At 36.3% G+C, this 23,157-nt stretch overlaps 1 protein-coding gene and 1 long non-coding RNA gene across 3 annotated transcripts; one reads left to right on the forward strand and one right to left on the reverse strand.

Moving 5' to 3' along the window:
- The first annotated feature begins 1,160 nt into the window (after window positions 1-1,160).
- On the forward strand, window positions 1,161-22,023 carry LOC133875083 (probable leucine-rich repeat receptor-like serine/threonine-protein kinase At3g14840). 2 transcript variants are annotated; one of them, XM_062313083.1, is made up of 25 exons: window positions 1,161-1,197; window positions 1,237-1,327; window positions 1,590-1,746; window positions 3,632-3,703; window positions 3,817-3,888; window positions 8,072-8,143; window positions 8,230-8,301; window positions 8,473-8,544; window positions 8,693-8,764; window positions 8,876-8,947; window positions 9,040-9,111; window positions 9,206-9,277; window positions 11,050-11,121; window positions 11,944-12,018; window positions 12,935-12,991; window positions 13,076-13,111; window positions 13,258-13,301; window positions 18,311-18,693; window positions 18,786-18,984; window positions 19,388-19,528; window positions 19,849-19,967; window positions 20,079-20,289; window positions 20,392-20,629; window positions 20,974-21,124; window positions 21,419-22,023. In XM_062313083.1, exons 2-25 carry the CDS (start codon window positions 1,243-1,245, stop codon window positions 21,815-21,817), a joined length of 3,015 nt encoding a protein of 1,004 aa, XP_062169067.1. In that variant the 5' UTR covers window positions 1,161-1,197; window positions 1,237-1,242; the 3' UTR covers window positions 21,818-22,023. The 2 variants fall into 2 exon arrangements, with proteins under 2 accessions (XP_062169067.1, XP_062169066.1); XM_062313082.1 differs by having other exon boundaries at window positions 1,164-1,327.
- On the reverse strand, window positions 10,049-11,026 carry LOC133875085 (uncharacterized). Its single transcript, XR_009901432.1, has 2 exons — window positions 10,508-11,026; window positions 10,049-10,416 (listed from the first exon to the last, which is right to left on the reverse strand). It is a non-coding gene; the product is annotated as an uncharacterized LOC133875085 (long non-coding RNA).
- Window positions 22,024-23,157: the final 1,134 nt, after the last annotated feature.

Raw genomic sequence — 23,157 nt, forward strand, 5'->3', positions numbered from 1 at the left:
CCCTCAACTCTTTCTTTTTTTTTTTTTCTTTTTTTTTTTATTTTATTTTTATTGGCCCCTAGCAAGAAATTTTTTTTACCCCTTCTCTTTTATCATCTCTTCAATTGGTTTCATCTCATTTGGAATGATAGTTTTATTGTCAAATTTTTTTCCTTTAATATTTTACGGGTAGCAACGGATATGTCTGAGAATGTAATAATGGAATGAGCTTTATAAAGTTGTAGATGCTTTATTCAAAGTAAATGAAAATGGTTTACTAAAGCAGTGCATTAAAAGAAGACGAGTATGGATTTGATGAGTCACATGCCTGACAAAGCTCGATTTCCTAAGGTTGTATGGCAAAAATAACGTAAAATGGGCAAAAATAACTAGATAGCATTAGAAAAATCTAAAAGATATGCTTTTAATTTGTTTTGTGATGTGTTTAGCAGAATGTGTTTTGTGTAAAATATAGTGTGTTTTGTATAATAGTTAGTGGGCTATTGTGTTAGTTAAAGTCGGTTGTTCTAAAAAAATGAGCAAAAGAATGTTAGTTTTAAAAGTCATATCATTCAGGTAAAGCCTTGCGAAAAGGTCGAGAAGCATATAATTCATCAAACTGAAATTTCTCAATTTCAGTACAGAAACTAAGACCTTTTTTATTTTTATTTTTTATTTTTTGAATCTTTGGATAGTGGTTTTCTTTACTTTTTTTTTTTTCCTAAAAAATTCTTTCCAATTTTGCTTATTCATCTTTAATTTGAAGAGAATAATAAAAATATCAAAATTGAATTATGTTTAATTTACTTAAAATTTTCTTTTATGTATATATATACTTTAATCTCTACTTAAAATAAATTTATTTGACCCTCATTAAAATGTATGGCTCCGTAGCAGTGACATATAAGGCTAAGGAATTTCCGAAAGGAAACGTGGACGCATCAAAGGCTGCCTCCCTCTGAATCTGATTGTGGAAAAATGAAAAATCTGAGGAGAATTATCAACGTACGCTAGCTAGCTTTCAGTCGAGTAACATCATCAATAAAGTTACACGACACGTACGTTCCATGCATTAGATCGAGCATCAATCAAGTTCATAGTACTTTAATTGACTTTGAGGTCGTCGACGATGATCTCTTTATTTATCACTCTCAAACCAAAACCACAATTACTTTTCCTCGCTGCTTTCATCTCTCTCTCTCTCTCCAAACTCCTTCGGCCACCATTTTTGGGTGGGTAGCTGAAGGTATTTTGCTTGCCAAAATGAAGATGTTCCTTGTTCCAATATTTCTCCTTGCTTCAGCTCTCTCCTTTTGCTTCGCAGCCGCTAGATTGCCGGATTCTGAAGGTATATATATATATATGCTCACCATACAGATATTGCATGATCTTTAAATTTTATTATCTTGCCTTTATTTGTTACCTGAATAAATCATATATAGTTTCATGGTGATCGATCGATGCAATTAATTCAAGTATTTTCATCTGGAAAACGTGCAAATTTTGATGGGTTGATTAGCCTTTTAATTCCTTTTTCCACTTGACAATTAGCTTGCTTAATTAATGTAGCGCTGATTTGATCACTTGTGTTGATTTTCTAACTTTTGCAGTGCAAGCTTTAAGTGACATAGCGAAGAGTTTAGGGAAGACGGGCTGGAATGTCAACGTAGATACATGCAGTGGATGGCCTCCCTATAACGAAAATAATAATATTACCTGCAGTAGTGGATGCTCCAATGGAACTGATGAATGCCACGTTATCATGATGTACGTCAGATCTCTCGTATATATACACACATAAGTATCTACGTCTTTAATGAAAATGTATTACTAATAATGGAAAAATATTTACAAAAATTCAAAAGTTTTTGAAGTACGTCAAAAAAAATAATTTATTATTTATATTCAAATTTTGTGCGTGTACTGACTTAAATGATTTTGTTAATGTGTCATTAACTTAAATAAGATAGACGTCATAATTTGATTAACTTTGTTACACTATAAAAATTTGTTAAATAAGTGAACAAAATTTAATTATAAAGAATAAATTATTTTTTTAATATATCTGAAGATCTCTAAATTTATTTTCATAGAAAAAGTTAATTAATTATTCAATAGAAGAATTTTGCAATTGTTTTCCTTTTATCTTTAACTTTGGCCGTCCAAAAATATCCCAAATGAGTGCAGAGAACCACATCTTTCAGTCGCATTTACACTTCTGTCAAATCGTAGATGGGGACAACGTATTAAATGGGTGTCGATGGGCTGATAGCCACGTCTCTCTTTTCTCCCTCTTTTTTTTTTTTTTTTTTAATTAATTAATTAATTTAATTTTAACCGTTCACTTTTTTAAATTACACATAGCAATTTAACTATTGTAACTATTTATTATCACTATTTTATTTAAAAAAATATTTTTCAAATTGGAGATCGTGTGTGATTTATAAGATAGAAGAAAAAAGAAAAATGTTTTTTAGTTTTTTTATAAATTTGGTGAGTGAACAGTATTCACTATTGTTGGTAAATCATGCATGTTTTTTCATCAAAATTGATAAGGTCATTTTGAATACTTTCACCAAATTAACTTACCAAAATAATTAAAATATTATTTTTGTGAGACTACTAAAAATACTCTCTATCCTGCCAAACCCATCTCGTTGGCATTAATTACTGCACAAAAATTGTATTGGGTTATGGAGTCTCGAGTAATTTTCACGTCATCATCAACATTTTTCTTCTCATTAGAGAGTTGTTTAGACTTTGTTGTATACAGTATAGCTAGGTCAAGGCCCAAGTTTGTTTGAAAAAATAATTTAACAACGTATAATTTGATTTTCAACTTATTTAATCCCTTATTATTATAAATTTTGGGGATAGGGGATATTGATTGTAGTACCAAGTACTTGTTTGTAAGCTCTAATATGATGAGAGTTATAAGTAAGCATCTCCTGTACCATATTAGCAACGCCAAATCACTCTAGAGGCAAAACCTCCATTTTTCCTACCCATTCATGTCCTCCTTGTTTAACCCTTCCACTAAAGGGTTAAACAAATTTATCGGGTTATTAAATTAACCTTTTAGTTTTTATTATAAAACAAACGTTAAAAAATATTTTGAGAATTATTTTCAAAAGTGTTAGCCAAACACCAAAAAATCAAAAATTTCGTTTGAAAATGTTTTCGGTCTAAAATATTTTCCATCAAAAAAGATTTTACATCGAAAGAAATGTAGCCTTTTATATATTCTTATTCTTAATCTTAGCCAAATTACTTAATCGATCTAGATCAGGTTAATTAGATTGATTGCATGGAATGGAATAATTACATTCATTTCTCATATTATGAGTCATTTTTTTTTTAAAAAAAAATTTAGGCACACACTTGCATTCATGATACTTTTTAGTTGTATTTCACAGTGAAAGCACTCACCACTGGGTGAAAATAAACTGAAAAAATAATTTGATTAGAAAAAAGTTGCAATTTGTATTAGATTTCTCCTCTTTGAAGGGGAAAGGTACAATTTGATTAGAAAAAAGTTCTTTAGGTTGCTTTAGCCTTTAACCCGTGATTTTATTCGTCATAATATGTATTCATATATGTTGAGAAAGTTAAGACCGGTAACTAAAAACCCCACTCTCTATTGGATGTACAGAAGTCTCAAAGAGCAAAATCTCTCCGGCACACTCCCACCAAATTTGACCGGGTTGCCTTTCCTCCAACAAATGTAACTACTTCACTTTCTTGTACTCATAACAGAGAAGCATAGATGCTGCATGTAGTTTATTTCATTGACCGACTTTCCTGTGGACTCATTTCTCTATTTCCCTCTTATGTCAGTGACCTCACCCGCAACTACCTTAACGGTCCAATCCCTCCGGGATGGGGTTCTTCCCCGCAGCTGGTCGGCATGTACTCTCTCTCTCTCTCTCTCTCTCTCTTATTATATATATATTTATTCATATGTTTGTGTTCTCGAACCAATTCTTTGATGAAGGATGATTTTAATTACGTTAGGGTCCTATTGCAGTTCTTTTTTTTTTTTTTTTTTAGATGAATAAGTAAGCATATTATAACAACTAAACCATCAAAACAGAATTACACATCAACAAAACTCAACAAAACAGACAGCCATCTGCAGAAATAAGCAACTGCAGCTAAGCTAATTACAACAATTCACAACTACAGCAAACCAAGCGGCAAGGAAACAACAACAGCTAGCAAACACAACGGACTAGATTTAGTTCAAAACAGAATCAGCTAAATTCCAAAGCTGACAAATTCTTACATTTTCTCTAGTCTTCTAAAAAGAACTTTTTCAAGAAATTCGGGTTCTAACTTCCCAAAAGATCATCTTGAGAATCTGCTCCTCAGAACAAGAAACACCACAAAACCGAATAGCATTCCTAGCTTTCCATAAACCATACACAGCTGAACCAAAGACCAGCCTACATAGAACCCCCAGCATGGTCTTCTTCTTCCAATTACTGCAACCCTCTATCAGCACAGCCTGCCGTCAAGCAAACAAGGCACACCAGGACACCTTTGCATACAAGATTTCCAGATTCTCGAGCTAAAGCTACACTCAAAAAAGATATGATTTCTACTCTCATTAACATGTCGACATAAACCACAAAGAGTCTCCATTAAAACCCCACACTAGAAGACGTTCACATGTTGTTAACCTGTTTTGCACTGCCAACCATAGAATAAAGGCATGCATTGGAATAGCACAAGGATACCAAAGCAAATGCCACCATTCAACTTCAGATTTCTTACCCCTCAAGAAATCCCAGGTTTTAGAACTCACAAAAATACCCTTCCGAGCAGCCTTCCACACTGGTTTATCAACAGGACCAAAAGGAACTTCTGGGAGATGACTTTGAATTTCAACCAAATCCTCAGACTTGGCCGGCTTCCAGCACCAAATCCTATTACTCAAAACAGAAGAAAGTTTAGAATTTAACCCAGTGTTTGCATCATAAACAACCCGAAAACCATACCTCTCAATCAACACACCACAAGGATGCCAATTGTCAAACCACAAATGAATATTCTGACCATCTCCAACTTCAAGAAAAATAAAGTTCCTAGCAACACTCCGAAGTTTGAGAAGGCTTCTCCAACACCAAGAACAATCCTGAGGAATGTTCACACTCCAGAAACTCTTGCCTTTCAGCATGTATATTTTAATCCAAGCAACCCATATGGAACCAGCACAAGCAAAAAGATTCCAAATATGCCTCAAAATGGCAGTTCTATTCCAAACTTCTAATTTTTCAAGCCAAGACCCCCCTCCTTAGGAAAACCAACAGCATTCCAAGCTACTTTAGCTTTTGCAGAATCACTATCCTTCCCATTCCACAAAAACTGATTAAACCTCTGGTTAATGTCCCTAATAATCTTCTTTGGAAGGATGAAAATCCTTGACCAAAAGACCTGAAGACTATAGAAAACTGAGGATAACAACTGAAGCCTTCCAGCAAAAGAAAGGTTCTCTGATGTCCAAGAACCTATTCTACCTGAAATCTTATCAACCAGGGCTTACAATCTGAGGCAGACAGCTTAGTAGAGACCAAAGGAACTCCTAAGTATCTGATAGGAAAATGACCCTCCCTCATCTGCAACTTTTCCAGCAAAGAAACCTTCAAACCAGCAGAAACACCCGAGCAAAAGAAAGAACTTTTAGCCGGGTTAGCTTTCAAACCAGATAATTGCTCAAACTCCAAAAGAGCAGCTTGAATAACAGAAACAGGTGACAAATCAGCCTCAGAAATATGAGGAGATCATCAGCAAAACATAAGTGCGTTAACTGCAACTTAGAGCAACGAAAATGGAATTTAAAACCAGAACCAGCAGAGGTGTATTCCTTCAAAATCTTAGAGAGCACTTCCATGGCAATAACAAAGAAATAAGGGGATAGGGGATCCCCTTGTCTCAGCCCCTTAGCACCCTTAAGACCCGTAAGAGTACCATTTAGAGAAACATAAAACCTTGGAGAAGTTATACAAACTTTAATCCAATTAATAAACTTTTCTGGAAACCCAAGACAAGCCAAACAATGGATAATGAAATCCCAATTGACAGAATCATAAGCTTTCATCAAGTCTATTTTCAAAGTACACCTCAGTTTACCATCCTTTCTATGATAATTTCTCACAAGCTCTTGAGCCAGCAACACATTTTCTGCAATGTTCCTACCAGGAATAAAAGCAGATTGATTTCTGCTAATCAAAGAATCGAGAATTGGGAGAATTCTGTTTGAGAGAAGCTTAGTAATGCACTTATAAATCACAGTGCAGAAAGAAATAGGTCTGAAATCACCCATACCAGCAGGGTTCAGCTTCTTTGGGACCAAAGATAAACTGGTTGCATTTATCTCCTTGAGAAGAAAACTAGTATCAAAAAAACTCTTTACAGCAGCCACAAAATCATCTCCAACAACCGACCAGGAATCCTTAATAAAGGGTAGCTTTAATCTCCTCAATTGTAACTTCCTTATTCAACAAAACAACACTCTCCATAGAAACAATAGGAGGAATCAAAAGTTTAAGCCGATTAGCATGCTGCTTAGAAAAAATCATAGAAGAGCCCAACGGCTTTTCAAAAAACCCCAGAGCAACTTCTTTACTCCCATCAATATCTTCAACTCTATTACCTACCTCATCATAAAGATGAGTAATAGTAGTTTTAGCATGCCTACCCTTAACAATCCGATGAAAAAAAGCATTATTCTGGTATCCCAAATTCAGCCATTGGTTTCTAGCTTTTTGCTTTTAAAAAGCCTCCTCAGCTCTAGAAATATAAGCAAATTCATGAAGGCATTCCCTCTCTCTAAGCAAGCTAACAGCACTGCCATGAGAATCTAAAACAACACACTGAGCTATTTCCAACTTAGACCGAGCTTGCAAAACCTTAGTTTTAATATCACCATAGCAGCTTCGGTTTTTTTCCTTAAGCACTACCTTTAGAGCTTTCAACTTCATACAAAGCCTATACATAGGAACACCCTGCATATCCTGATTCCAGCAATCAGTAATCCAAGAGAAGTAGTCCTTATTCTCCAACCAAAAGTCGAAGAATTTGAAGGCTCAGGCCCAAAACTCTCCAAATTCCCTACTGAAATAACAGCAGGGGAATGGCCAGAAAGACCTCCTGGAGGAAAATCCACACAAGTTCTACCATATTTGCAAATCCAAGCTTCATTTACAAGAACCCTATCAAGCTTCCTAGCCACAAAACTTGAACCGTCACTCTTATTATTCCAAGTATAGAAACAGCCACTAAAATTGAGATCAGTGATTTCCAAATTACTAAGACAATCACCAAATTCAATTTCATAAGCATTAAGGCTCTCAGCACCCCAATTTTCAGACACATACCTAACCACATTGAAATCCCCACCAAGAATCCAAGGTTTAGAGGAAACAATCATCTTCATGGAAAAAAGATTCTGCCACAAAAGATGCCTCTCAACAGCCTTATTAGCACCATAGATAAAACTTCGGAACCAATCAGAATTCTCCTTTATAGAGTGAATATGACAGTTAATACATTGAGCACTTTTATCAAGAACAGAAACCTTCATCTCAACTCTGTTCCAACAAACCCAAATACGGCCTAAAAAATGCTCCTCATAATTGAAACAACAGTCCCAATCCGGCAACATAGAGGAAACAAGAGAGGCAGCTTTAGGCTCCTTTACTCGAGTCTCAATAAGGCAAGCAATAGAGATCTTCTTAGCCCTTATAATACTTTGAACCTCCTTTTGCTTAGAGGGATGGTTCAAGCCCCTACATTCCAAATAAGGATCATGAATGGGGTGAAAAACCCCTCAAACCATCCTCCACCTTATCCACCAACTGACCCTTTCCCTAATCTAAAGCACCAGAAGGGCCAGGATCCTCCCCTCATCCAGCATCCTGAACAAAGCTTCATTTAATTTCCGAATTTCACTATCATCATGCTTAAAACCATCCACCTTAGCTAGCAATTGGAAAGAGTTTGTCCAATCCTGGCTGTTATCTACAATTGACATCCTAGATTTAGGAGATTTTTTGGACCTATTAACCATAGTCCATTGATCTTATTGCAGTTCCCTTCTTGGAAACCGGTTAACGGGTTCTATCCCCAAAGAGCTGGCAAACATCACAACTCTCAAAAGCTTGTGAGTTCTGATCACCCATTTGTTTCTATTTGTGAATATTTTTTTTAGAGGTTTGTTATCAAGGAATTCGGTTTTATTATTTGTAGTACGGTGGAATTCAATCAGCTTTCGGGAAATCTTCCTCCAGAGCTTGGCAATATGCCCTCCATAGAAAGATTGTAAGACGATTTTTCAGTATTCTCTCTTACAAGAATCTTATCTCCTTTTATTTGGTTTGAGAATTAATTGGATTGACTTTTCTATAGAAAGATGTTGAATCCTGATGCTGATAGCTCAATTGGTTTACTCTTACTTATGTGTTGTTGTTGTTCATGATGATGTTGTTATAGTCTCCTCAGCTCGAATAATTTTACTGGGGAGTTGCCTGATTCATTTGCAGGGCTGGTCAATTTGACGGACTTGTAAGCTACTATTTCTTTCCGTATCTGATATTTCATATGCTTGCAATTAGTTACTAATTTTTGTATTCTGAGTTGACATTTCTTTCCTTTTTTTTTCCTTTTTTTTTTTTTTTTTTTTTGTTCCTTTTGTCCATTCAACGTAATGCAGTCGGATCAGCGACAATCAATTTTCTGGAAAGATACCCAATTATATTCAAAACTGGAAAAACCTTTCAAGATTGTGAGAGCTTTGTTCCTTTTTATTTTTTAATTGTGTTTAAGGATTTTGTCATGATTTTTAATTTTGGTTGTTATGTGTTATCCCTCATTAAATCAAATTTGGCGACAACAGACAGATTCAGGCAAGTGGTTTGAACGGGACAATTCCTCCTGAGATTGCTTTTCTGAAAAACTTGACAGACTTGTGAGTATCGATCTTCTATGTCATAGGTATAAATCATTTTCAGATGGAATTGTATTTGAATTACTTCATTCTTTGTTGAATTTGATATGCAGGAGAATTAGTGACTTGAGTGGATCTGAAGAACCTTTTCCACCACTTAATAATCTGACACAGTTGAAGACACTGTAAGTTAAATGTTTCAATGATATGATTTTCCAAAGTACCCATGCTTATGGCTACTCAAGTTTACATAGATACATATTTTTAATTTTGTTACAGGATATTGAGGAGTTGCAATATTACTGGACAGCTACCTGAATTTCTCAAGGATATGACAAATTTGAAAACCTTGTTAGTATAGTAGCCACTTTTTCCTCCATTTTCTGTTTGCTGATATTTCAAAAATCCTCTTGAAAATGCTTTTATGCTAATTTATGGATTATTCGGCATTCTTGCATGTCTCAGAATTCCTTTTCTTCTTCTTGTGTTGATTGACATAAACCGACTTGGCGACTTAGGTGGCATTCTTGATATGGAATTTGTCATTTTTTGGTTTCTACATAATACTAAGCAATGAAATTTTGTACCTTGAATTTATGAGTTGAAAGATTCATTTTCTTTTCTTCCCCTAGCTCTATTGAAGGCATTGTTTTTTCTAGATAGAGGCTAACATTTCTAATCCAACAATATTTATGTGATTTTCTTTTTTCTTCTCTTTTTCACCTTTTGTCAGTTGATGAAGCCTTTTCAGACATTGAACATGATTGTCTTTGATAGGGCCATCTGTGTTATTTGGTGCACTTGAGAAAACTAATTGGGACAAACCTTTTTTCTATGTCATTTGCTTAGTCGATTCTCTCCCTTTTTGCCTTTTCTTTAGTCCATCTTGAAGTCCTCATTCCAATACTCATTTAGAGGCTTGTTGTTTGAACTACCCCAGCCTATTGTGCATAAAACCTAGTTGGCCTAATTAACCCTTTATAGTTGAAAATTTGAAATGTGAGCAAATCATCTGACTGCTCAATTGTGTGCACAAGTGTATGTTTCTTTTTATGTAAATGTCTTAGAAAATGACATATGTTGTTCATCTGATTGGATGTCAAATGAATTAAAGCTATAAAGTAGTCTGCATGTACAATAGTTTAATTGCTTTATATTTATGAAAGGATTGTATGAGAAATCAAAAGCAGAAAGACATATCGTGATCTCTAACAGCAAAATAAAAGGCTGTTACAAAAGAATTCTAAGTATGTAAACCACTTATCACAAAGGAAATAAGATCATGGTCATCTACCGGTTTACCCACTGCTGAAATCTGATAAGCCCAGATTTTGGCTTAGTTGAGATATTCTGTACAGCTCTACTCCCTTGTTGTAGACTCTGAAGTTGTTGTTTGAGATGAGAAATCCTTGACCGTGATTGAGAGTCATAACGATTGGACAATGCTGTCCATGCCTGTCGTGAAGTATGGATTGCATACATGGAAGCCCCTAATGTGGGGGACAACAAGCAGATGATCCAACTCAGCAAATGCTAATATTTCTTCTTCCAAATTAAATAATTGGTATTGAGGAACTTTACCACAAAAGTATCATTAGGCAAGAACTTTGGTGGATAGGGTTCAAAACTATCCACCATCCCCAAAAGATCATCGCTACAAAGTATGGGAAGAAATTTGGCAACCCAGGCGAGATAATTTTTGCCATCAAGCTTGATAGACACAAGTTGAGAGAAATTTGGTAAAATCGTAGTCGCTGAGGTTGGGTCAGTGCAAGAGGTAGAAAGAGGAGTAGAAGAAGAAGTTGAGTCGGACATCCACAAGATTCGAATTTGAGCTCCTGCAAAATTTCAAATTCCAAGAAAATAGCAGGGTAGCTTAATGTTTTTATAAAGTTTTTATAAAAACCAAAACCAAGACCTGCCTTTCCCACCCACTTGCAACCTAACCAAAGGCCCAGGATCTGAAAACGTTTTTTATTTTTAAAAAAAGATTTAACAATTCCCACTAAATTAGCAAGGTTTTGACTTTGTTTATGACATTCTTATATAAAAACGATTGTCTTTTCTCATTTTTTAGGGTGCTATTTGTTTTCTAATTCATTTAATTATAATTTTTCCTGCAGAGATCTCAGCTTTAACAAACTAAGTGGAAAAATCCCAAGCAGCTTTTCCAGTCTCCAAGAGACAGATTTCATGTATGCATTTTAAATTATATATATACTTTCATGTATCAAATGGCCATTTTTTGTATAGCTGAGAGGCACTGTGTGATCATTACCTCATTAGTGAGGATGAAAAATAAATAGCTTAATGGCCTGATCAATTAGGCAATCTCCAATTTTATTAACTGGATGACACCTAGATTCTGGCCTTTAAAGGCCTCAAGTATAAAATCAGGCAAAAATATCCTTTTGACATCAAAGTTCAACTCAAAACAAACTTTGGGCCCAAAACAGAATTATCTATGACTAACTTGATAGGATCTTTCAAGGGTGAAGTAACTGAATGGCCTGTAGAATAGAACGTGGCACTAATGTGGCTTAAATGCACCAAGTCAAGCTTTTAGTTACAAGGGTTCTGTAAAAAGTTAGAAGTATTATCATCCATATGGGTAATTGAGTGCTGAAAATGTATTCCCTTAAACACCTACCTAGAAGTGTCTGCTAAAGCCTAAAAAAGAAAATATATGTCCTTTCATGTCATTGAAATTATAGGTTTCCTTTAGTTAAATACTGAATGTTGACATCTATATAAGGGTTTTTCAAATTTACTTCATAATTAAAGTTGTTCCTCTTTCAAAGGAAAGATGTAGCTAACACTCCTACCCGTACTTGCTAGACTAGGGATGCCAATTTTATGTAATTTATCATTGTTAATATTAAATCATCCAAAGCATATATATTTATTTAGCCATTGGATGTGTTAAAGATTTGAATCCTCAAGGACAGGTTTACCTGATGATCTGTAATGCACAAATTACATAATGATACTGAATTGTTAATATTGATTTTGTTTAGATATTTAACCGGCAACTTGCTAACTGGAGACGTGCCTCCTTGGATGCTGACTAAAGGGAGCAACAGCCGCAACATGTAAGCTTCTCTGCCAAATTCTATATATTCAATTTGATAACAAAATATGTTGACGTATTTTTTTTTATCCTAATCATTATGTAGTATTTCATTAATAATGAAAATCGTGCCCCTTATCTTGTTGACTCTCTTCTGGAACTTTATTTGCCTTTATGACTCGGTCAGTTTTACTTCAACTGATCAAATTGTATCTGTGTATGACTTTTGGTAATATGTAGTTACTTGCGTGCTTTTATAGCACTTGCTCTATTTGATTGGTCTGAATGTCAAAATGTGAAGAAAATTTGACGCATTTAATGTTAGCCTTAATCATTAGAAAACTGACATGAGCAAAAACAATATGCGTCTTTAGGGAGTAATCTACAGAAACCTGTGAGATACTTCATTAATCAATTGTGAAATTGAGGGACTGAAAGCATATCTGAAGGAAATGTATTTGCTTATAAGTTTTAATCATTTCCAAGAATTTCTACTCCTGAGAGTTCCCAACTGTTTCTACTCTCCTTGATTTTACTTCCAGAGAATTTTTCTGAAATATATCAAAAATGGCATCCCAACTTCAAAAAGGGGATCCATAGAATATGCATTCTCAATGGCATCCACTATTTTGGTATTTGTTATGGGATTGTTAGCAACATCATAAGACTATTAGGAGGATGATCATTTTAGGCAGTATTTGCTTAGCTTATGATAATTGATTAGCTGCTAATCGCCTGAGTGGTGGAAAGAGCTTGTCATTTTTCTGCTTAAGTTCGGTTGTAAGTTTAATCTCTTGGATTGTATAGAATTAAGTGTGAGAACAATTAAATCTGAATATTATCATATCTTCCAAGTGTACTATCATGTATAATAATTTTTTTTTGGTCATGCTACATTATGGAAGATAATGAATCATGTTTGCTTCTTTTGAGTGCAGTGATCTTTCATATAACAAATTTACGGTTGGAGAATCAAGTTGTCGACAACCTAGTCTGTAAGATTTTCTTCTAAGCATGTTTGTCTGAATGCAAGCGCTCATGGGCATACTCACTGAACTTTTATCTGCTATTTTCTGCAGGAACTTGTTTGCAAGCTCTTTAATTGGCGATAACTCGTGAGTATCAACTTCATCTATCAAAAATATATGCATCACAAAATTTTCTGATATTAACTTTCTTGTGGATTGCCTTGATATGAGTAAATACAAATCCACTTTTGATGTTAATAATAACTTGTTTTGGACCTTGATCTTTCCAACAGTGGCATGGTTCCATGTTTGAGTAGCTCTTCTTGTCCTGATCAAAGTAAGTTCAAAAACCATATATTTCCTCAAGATTGTTACATTCTCAAGATTACTTTTGTTCAATAGTTTACCGACCTTGTTTGCTTTTCCTTGTTTTGGCTGGGGGGGGGGGGGATTGGGACATTTATAGTCAAAACTTTTATAATAGTCGTGCAATTTCTAAAGAATAAGAGACTGTTCAGGTAAACCTTATTATAGAGAAAAAGCATAAAAGATTGTATAAAATAAAAAACTGAAGGAAAAAAAGGATGAAATATAACGAGATGAAATTTTCTCTAATATTGTAGTGCTTGACCAAGCGATCAAACCGCAACAGAACGGGGTGGACCTCTCTACTTTATATATATAAGTAAGAGTAATATGATTAGTAAAAACGTAAATCACAGTCAAGTACACAGAGAGTATATAAGAGAAGCGTCTAAGAAGGGAAAAAAAAAAAGAACAAGAAAATCATTCAAGTTAATCACAAAGAGAGTTAGGAACGCAGCAATACAAGAGAACGAAGAAAAGAAAAAGAAAGTTATGAGCTCCTCAATCGTCATTTCTTTGTCCTCGAAGTTTCTATCATTTTGTTTCATCCACAAGCACCACAAAAGGCAAAAAGGAACTATCTTCTACACGACAGCACTTCGAGAGCGATCACCTGTCCACCAGCAAGCGAATAAATTTACCACTCGAAAAAGAATAACCCAAGACAAATTGAAGCGCTTGAAGATAGCATTCCATAAGGCGCGTGCAACCTCACAATGGAGAAAAATGTGATCCACAAACTCCCAATTCAGTTTGCGCATACATCTATCAATCACAATGACAATTTTTTTAAGATTCTCCATGGTAAGGATCTTTCCTAGCACCGACGACCAAGCGAAAAAAGTTATTGTCAATCTTTGTAAGGGTAACTCTACCACCCTTTGACAGATACGTCCAGTTCCAACTAGCTAACCGCCTCTCAATCTTTCCAACAACACTATTCCAAATAGACTTGACCTTAAAAGAGGCCCCTAACAGAAGACCAAGATATTTTAAAGGTAAAAAAGAAATCCCACAACCCAAGATGTTAGCTAATCCATCCACATTATACACACAACCCACATGAACCAAAATAGACTAGGAAAGCGAGTGACATTGAAATCACCTCCAATGCACTAGGGCAACTCCCACCAAAAAATAAGGCCAGCCAACTCCTCCTAGAGAGACCTTCTGATTATGTCATTATTAGGACCGTAGACCCCCGCGAAGGACCAAGAAAAATCATCAACTACACTTCTAAAAGACCAGACAACAACAAACCCTCCCACATACACATCAATCTTTTCTACAATCTTCATGTCTCACATAAGTAAAATACCACATGAAGCTCCACAAGAGGCTAAATAACACCAATCTACAAAGTGATAATCACACAAGCTTCTCGCAATGTTGTTAGAGATAATTTCTAATTTAGTTTCTTTTTTTTTTTTGAAGAAAATATCATTGATATTTTATTGCATAATCAATATTACAAACTAGAGCCTAAAAAGCCCTAAATAACCAAAGCATGAAGCTCTGAATTCAAACAGAAATAAGAAAATCAGGAATAACATGGCCAAACTCTATCATTGCCCTTCAAAAGCCTTTCCTTTGCCAAAGTGTACGCTGCCTTATTAGCTCCCCTCTTTGTATGGCACACATGCCAACTATCAAAACCATGGAGAACCTCACCAATATCAAGCACAATTTACCCATACCTACACCAACTAGCATCCCTCGCATTAAGGGCCTTTACCAAAATAAGAGAATCACCCTCCAAGATAATATTTAAGAAGCCACTGTTTCTACAAAATTCAGCCGCCCTTAAAGCCACAAGAGATTCCGCAAAAATAGGATCAGTCATAAACCTCACAAAATGACAAACTGCAGCTACAACCCCACCATTAGAATTCCTAACAATAAAACCAAAAACCATGCACCCATTTTGTTTATCAAGAGCACCATCGCAATTAACCTTATAACTACCAAAAGAAGGTAGTTTCCAACAATTAATCACATTAGCGGAAACAACAGAATTGTCATTACTAATCTCAGCATTCTTCTCCATCACCTTCTGATAAGCAGTTATAGAATCAATAGAAGCTTTAACGACTAATCTAGGATGCAAAAACTCACCTCCATGAATAACTGCATTTCTCCTAAACCATATTTTTTGAGCAATCTCCACATTGAGTTTCTTGCAAGCAAATAATGTCCACCTTCTATTGCCTAATGAGATTTCTAATTGTCAACCGCTTGCCACCCTCATTTAACCCTTTAACATTCCAAGAAAAAATTTTAGGCTTCATAACAAACCTCTATACACCCTCCCCTTCCTCCTGTCACAAGAAGCGTTGTCACAATGTGCGTCACAATTAATAGAACAAGCTAACCTATTCATTTTTCTCGTACCTTTGTTACCTAAATTCTAGCTAGGACCCGCTTCCTTCTCATCATTTCTTGCTACAATATCCTCAAACAAAGCCGAGAGTTGTCCTTCAAATCCATCGCACAAATGCCCCACCAAGTGACGGAACTCCTAAAACAAATGCAAAATACCCAATCTAAAGACCGCTTCCCAAACTTCCCCTATTAATTATATGCTGGACAGCACGACAATGGAGTAGGCTCCTCCTTCGGAAACAAATCCAAATCCATATAACTTATTTGGATTAATTCTACATGTACATCAAGTATTCATGAAGTGTCCATAAAAAAATAAGGTGGCTTTTAAAATCATCATTAGGCGTGTAATTGATCAAATGATAATTTTGATCAAATGATAATTTTAAAAGTCACATTATTTTTTTTATAAAGACTTAATGTACATTTACATGCACATAATTTGTACATCACATTTCTAAATCAACTATTAAATCTGTAGGACCTACATGTAGATCCTTATGAATTATACAAATTTAATGGTTGATTTAGAAAAGTGATGTACAAAAAATATACAAATAATATAATCTAGATGTCTAGATGTGAATCCTACGTATGTAATGGTAGATTTATAAATATGATGTATAAATGTGATGGACATAAAACTGTACAAGTGTTTTACAAAAATCATTACTCACTCCTTTGCCCAGTCAGAGGGTTGGGAAGGGTGCGAGTAATCAACGACCGAGAAGAGACAGCCACCAAAGAATCCTCCGAAGGGCTCTGAGGTCTAAGAATTGGGACAGGCTGCACGAGACACAACACAGAACCACCGGGAGAGGCATCCGAAGAATCAAGCCCAGCCCAAACAATCACAGCTTCACCAGAAAGCACCAAGGCTATATCTGCAGAAACCATTGGCGTTTCTGAGCCCAAGACTAGCTTCGGCAAAGGTTGAAAATCGACCAAGGGATCTGACCTAGAAGCCTTATCGGCAGGATCTGACCCAGAAGCTAGGTCCGGCTGAGGAAAAAAGCTCACCGGAACAATAACTCCAGAAAAAGGAGGCAGCACGACAAAAACGGAGCCACCGGCATCCTCTGGCTTCCCCGGAGATGGCCCAACAACCCCAACACCACCATACCCTGTCACCGAAACCAAGCCTTCTACGGGTAACACAACGGCTGGATCTGACCCTGAAATCAACTCCCGTTGAGGAAGAGAGTCAGCGCACGTACCGATAGAGGAGCTCACCGGAACAGAAACAGCGAAAAATGGAGGCGGGGAGACGAGAACCGAGCCACCGGCATCCTCTGGCATTGCTGGAGACGACCCAACAACCCCAACACCACCACTACCAGTCCCCATTGCCAGGACTGAACCCTTCACCGGTAGCACAACCGGCATCGCAGACCCTTGGAACTCTCCAGGCTTTAGGACGTGTATGGAGGTGAGATTGGGCTTAGGGAATTTTTCTGAGCCCAACGCTTTTTCCGCTTCTTACGCCCAGCACCTTTGGAAATTGGGCTTAAAGCCGGGCCCACACATTTCAGCCCTTCAAGGACGCTAATCAGAGCTCGGTCCACCTCAGCCTTTAACTTCATGAGATGGCCCTTCCACTCCCAAAGAAGGGCATGCGATGTCCTCCTTCCTGTCATCTTTTGTCCTCCCCCATGAGATTATCACCTAAACCCTCAAGCAGCAGAACCAAGCTGTGTATCAGACTGAGACAGTGCCATCACGTTCTCTCCAACGGTTCCCCTGACTGCCGCATCGTCTTCTCCGCCTCTGAGGGGCTGACCGCTGAAAGTAGGACCTCCGCATAAGATGGCGCAACATCTTTGCCAAAAACCCCAGTCCCTCCGGTAATAGTATATCTCTGGACCCGCCCTGGCTCAACCCTCCCAGACTTCTTCAACTCTGACGACGAAGGAACAAGCCCAGACCCAACCGAAGCTTCAAAAAAATCAATAACCTTACCCAACTCAGCGGCAAAACGGCTCCAGCCCCTCCCTTCACGGCCCTCGGGAATCAAAATGATCCCTCTCCGGCCACCCACAGCATAGACTGCCACCTCAAAAAACCTACCGGCTGGATTTACCACCTCTCCTAACAATGAGAACCTTAGACCCCTCCCAAAAAGACTTCACAAACTCCTTATCCCCCGGATATCGATCTCCATCATCGAAGCCAACCATACTTAGCTCTGAGCTCCCAAAAATATCGACCCCGAGAAACTCCTCCTCCTTTCTTCCAATCTTACCACCGATGCTATTTCTACCACCGAAGTTTTAGCCTCCACAAAACACCACCTCTTCATCTGACGGATCAGCATGAAAGATACATAAGTTTTCTTTTCTACAGGGGTGATAGTGTTATTACCGATTGTGTTACATCAACCGGAAAGGTGGCCTATATAAATCATGTGGGTTGTTATAATATTGATTAAATGATTAAATTTACATTTTTTTTTATCAGTTTAAACTTTTGATATCGGAGCCAAAAATCCTGAGGTTCAACTCTCTCACTTGAAAGTAGTGTAGATTTCTTCCTTTTCTGTTTTAATGAATATCAACGTGAAAGTAGTTGTTACTAATTTTTTTGTTGCTTTTATTCCAGAATTGAACAAGCTTCATATAAATTGTGGTGGACAGACGGTAACTATTAAAGGAAGTACTGCATATGATGCTGATACAGATTCAGTTGGAGCTTCACAACTCCAGCAGAGTTCACCAACCTGGGCACTTAGCACCACTGGTGACTTCATAGATAACGGTCGTGGTGACACTTATACTGTGACAAATTCAGACGGGCTCTCTATGACCAACCCTCAACTTCAACTGTACATGAATGCGCGCCTTTCTCCTCTCTCTCTAACTTATTATGCTTTTTGTATGGAAAATGGAAATTACACAGTAAGCCTCCATTTTGCGGAGATAGTGTTCACTAATGACAAAACATATAGTAGCTTGGGAAGACGTATATTTGATATTTACATTCAGGTGATTATTACAATATACTTCCACTTTCATCAACCAAGATTCAGTTGCTCAAGTAGTTGTTAGCATGACATAAATGGATTATAATGTTGTAGGAAAAGCTGGTATGGAAGGATTTCAACATTGTAAAAGAGGCTGGTGGAGTTGGTAAGGCATTTATTACAAATTTTACTGCTGCCGTGACTAATAATACCTTGGAGATCCGTTTGTACTGGGCTGGGAAGGGGACAACTGATATCCCGAAAAAAGGAGTCTATGGTCCTCTTATTTCAGCTATTTCTGTGGTTAATCCTGGTAGGTTTTATGTTTTATGAGTTCGCTTTAACTTTAAATGGTTTGAAAGTGAACAATTCTCAGACTTGCTTATATCTTAGCATTTAAATTTATCTCTATTTCTTTGGGAACTTCTAAGGGGGACATGATGCTAATTATATTTCATTAATTTTCTTAAAGTATTTGATTTGAACCTTTTAATTTCTTTATGGTATCATGGAAGGATGTATTTGCCTTTTTTGACCGGTTTTTCTGATTTTATTTTTAATTTATCTTTTCTCAGTTCGATGTGTACTACTTCAGGAAATGATATTCAAAAATCATATTGATCAATGAATAAGAGAATGATTTTTTTTTTTTTTTTTTTTTTTTTTTTTTTTTTTGTTTATTTTCATAGTAAATCTTATGTTTTTTCTTCAAACAGATAATATATTAGAAAACGGAACTGGTATATCTCGGGGTGCAACAGTCGGGATTGTCGTTGCCGGGGCTTTTGTTATATTTTTGGTTCTGGGTATCCTCTGGTGGAAATGTTGTCTTGGACAGACAAATAAGATGGAACAAGGTATTTGCAAGGCAATTAATATTGTTATTATATAGATAAATATTTATTTCTGATATGTTCTTTGGATTCTTTAGTTTTTATTTTTTCTCCTTTGAGCAGTACTTTGTTGGATGAAATAAATTCCTTATATATATATATTTTTAGAAGGTATATATATCAAACTATTTACCAACCCCTAATTCTTTCAAGTGGAAACATGTAATTTACTTATCATTTGTTTAGTTACAGTACGCTTTAAAATGTCTCAAACTATGACGAATGTCAAGAATTTTGCAAATTTCTTAGACATGCTTCCTTATCTGACTTGGCATCTCCCTCAGATTTAAAGGGTTTGAACTTGCAAACTGGTACATTCACCTTAAGGCAAATCAAAGCTGCAACAAACAATTTTGATGCTGCAAATAAAATTGGGGAAGGTGGTTTTGGTTCTGTTTATAAGGTATTTGCAGAATAAATAGTTTCTTTTTATTGAATGTTTCTTATTGTAGTTCTTACTTTTTGAAGTGTTCCTTACTCATATATGACAAAAGTTTATGTTTCCCAAATGCAGGGCCTTCTTTCAGATGGCACCAGAATTGCAGTCAAACAGCTTTCTTCCAAATCAAAGCAAGGAAATCGTGAGTTTGTAAATGAGATAGGCATGATTTCTGCTTTGCAACACCCTCATCTTGTAAAGCTCTATGGATGCTGTATTGAAGGAAATCAATTGTTGCTAGTATACGAGTACATGGAAAATAATAGTCTCGCTCGTGCTTTGTTTGGTAAAACTTTTACCGTCATGAACTTAATTGTTTTTGTTGTGTATTTTTTTTCATTGGTGTGCCCATCATTTACTGTTTTTTTATTAAATTGATTGATTAAAGGGCCAGAAGAATATGGGTTGAAATTGGATTGGCCAATGAGACAAAAGATTTGCGTTGGTATAGCAAGAGGTTTGGCATTTCTCCATGAAGAATCAAGATTGAAGATTGTTCATAGAGACATCAAGGCTACTAATGTCTTGCTTGATAAAAATCTCAACCCGAAGATATCTGACTTTGGTTTGGCCAAGCTTGATGAAGAGGATAACACACACATAAGCACCCGAGTTGCTGGAACTTAGTGAGTTGCTCTGTATTAATTTAATGTCACAATGTTTCGTATTATCTTTTTTCTTGTTTTCATGTGATGCCAGTAGACTAAAAGAAACAGAGAACAAAAAGAAAATTGAAAATAGAGGAATTGTTAGTAAAGTTCAATAGTACCAAAAAAATTTCAGCTTGAGAAATTTCATTGTCTGAATTGTTTAACAAGCTAACTTGATTACTTCATGGTATTGATTTTTGTTTACCCATGCCAAAAGGAGAAGAAAAAGAAGGCACATATAGAAATTATTGCCCTTAATATCATCAATTTTACCAAATCTTGATACTGAAAATGCCACCCATTGTTTTGTGATTTGGCAGTGGATATATGGCACCTGAATATGCATTGCGGGGTTATTTAACTGACAAAGCAGATGTTTATAGTTTTGGCATTGTTGCCTTAGAAATCGTTAGTGGGAGGACCAACACTAGTTATCGGGCCAAGGAGGAATCTTTCCAACTTCTTGATTGGGTAATTTCAATCTCTTTCTTGCATTTATTCATTTTAAACTCTTGGTTAATTTTTATTCTCCTTGTGTTTGCTAATCTTAAAATGTAGATTAAGGAATTGTCTCATCATGAATATCCAGTTGTCATATTTGCAGAGCAAGAGAGTTGACAAGGTTTCTAACCAGTAGCATGTTGTTGCTAATTAGACTTGTCTAAGAAATTTTCTCAAGTGTCTTAATTTCGTGCCCAATCCCTAGTCTTTTTCCAAGTTTAAGGCTACAAATTTTATACCCTGCTCCTATCTCCCTGTTTTCAGACACTTCTTTTAAAAGAGAAAGATAGTTTATTGGAACTAGTGGATCCAAGGTTGGGCTCAAACTACAAGAAAGAAGAGGTCATGGTGATGATCAATGTGGGTCTCCTATGTGCCAATGCTTCAGCAGCAGTTAGGCCTACCATGTCTGCAGTGGTGAGCATGCTTGAGGGCGACATTGTTGTTCCAGGGTTGGTTTCAGATCCAAGTATCTCAAATAATGAAAAGAAAGAGGCAATGTGGGAGCAATATCAACAAAGTAAACAACAGAATAGGAGTGGGAGCCAGACAGAGAGTATCTCAATGGATGACCCATGGACTTCTTCTTCTACCTCTACCGCTGATCTATATCCAGTCAATTTGGATTCTGATTATTGGGAGAAAAGAGCTTTGAGAAGTTGAAGGAGCTCCATCTCTCAGTTTGGTCGTCAATATAAATCTTAACTTGCAATGGTTTGTGGTATATTTTTCATTTTTATTTTACAAGCTCTCTCGGATTACCCTTGTGAAAGAACATTTTATTTTTCATTATGTGCCATTATTATTATTATGGGATAATATTTTAGTTTCACAAAACTCATAGCCACATAGGCATCATTATTTGCGTGTGATTTTGTCTTGTGTAATGTTTTCATTCAAATCCTATTATGGAAATGATAATTAGCATGCAGTAAAATTGTTTGAAAATAAATATATTTTTTGAAAATCAACCCTATTATGGAAATGACAATTAGCATGCGCTTTCCCATTGATGAAGGCCGCTCCTTAGTGAGACGTGAACAAAGTCGACAGAGGAAAACCTTTGACTCGATCACTTGAAGACCTATGAAGCTCTGAAAATACCTGCAAACCTAGCTCAAAACATCAACCACCAACACAAAAGTCAACGATAAACAATGAAATTGAAGAGTCGAAGACAAAAATGACCAAAATGAAGACAGATCAGTCTGTTTGCAACAGATCTTGGAAGAAAAGCAACAGAAAGACGGGATTTCAATAACACGAGGAGATTAGGGTGAAAAAGCCCTTTATAAAGTTTATAGACTAATGTTTTGCATGTTGCTGTCTTACCAAATGTTGGTTTAGGCGCTTTGTATATATAGAGAAAATGGAACGTAGTTACATGAGAGTACGAGAGTACAATTGTGATGAGAATGAAAGATTACAATCTGATCTAAGTATTTCAATTCAAACTAATTATCTTATCATTAGCTCTTATCATTTAGCTCTCATCTTCATCTTGAGAATGCATAGATGTAGCATCTTTATCTTGGGAACACATATCTAGCTGAGGGCTAGATATGTCTTTAACACGTCCCTACAATCTCAACGGTATAGGAAGGACGTTGAGATTGGTATGAAGGAAAGTAAACCGTGTGGATGAGAGGGGCTTTGTAAAAACATCTGCTAGTTGATCTTTGCTAGAGATGAATTGGATGCTAAGTGTTTTCTTAGCAACCATGTTACGAACAAAATGGAAGTCAATTTAGACATGTTTGGTTCGTGCATGGAAGACGGGATTGGAGGTTAGGTATGTAGCTCCTATGTTGTCGCACCAGAGGGTTGGAGGATGTGTGAAACGTAGCCCAAGTTCAGAACATAAAGTCATTATCCAAGAAAGCTCTGATGCAGTATTCGTAAGGGCTTTGTATTCGGCATCTGTGCTTGAGCGTGCGACAATGCTTTGTTCTATGAAATGAAATGAGATTGGTTCCAAGGAAAATACAATAGCCACCCGTGGA

Source organism: Alnus glutinosa, chromosome 8 (assembly GCF_958979055.1).
Source record: "Alnus glutinosa chromosome 8, dhAlnGlut1.1, whole genome shotgun sequence".
Lineage (NCBI taxonomy): Eukaryota > Viridiplantae > Streptophyta > Magnoliopsida > Fagales > Betulaceae > Alnus > Alnus glutinosa.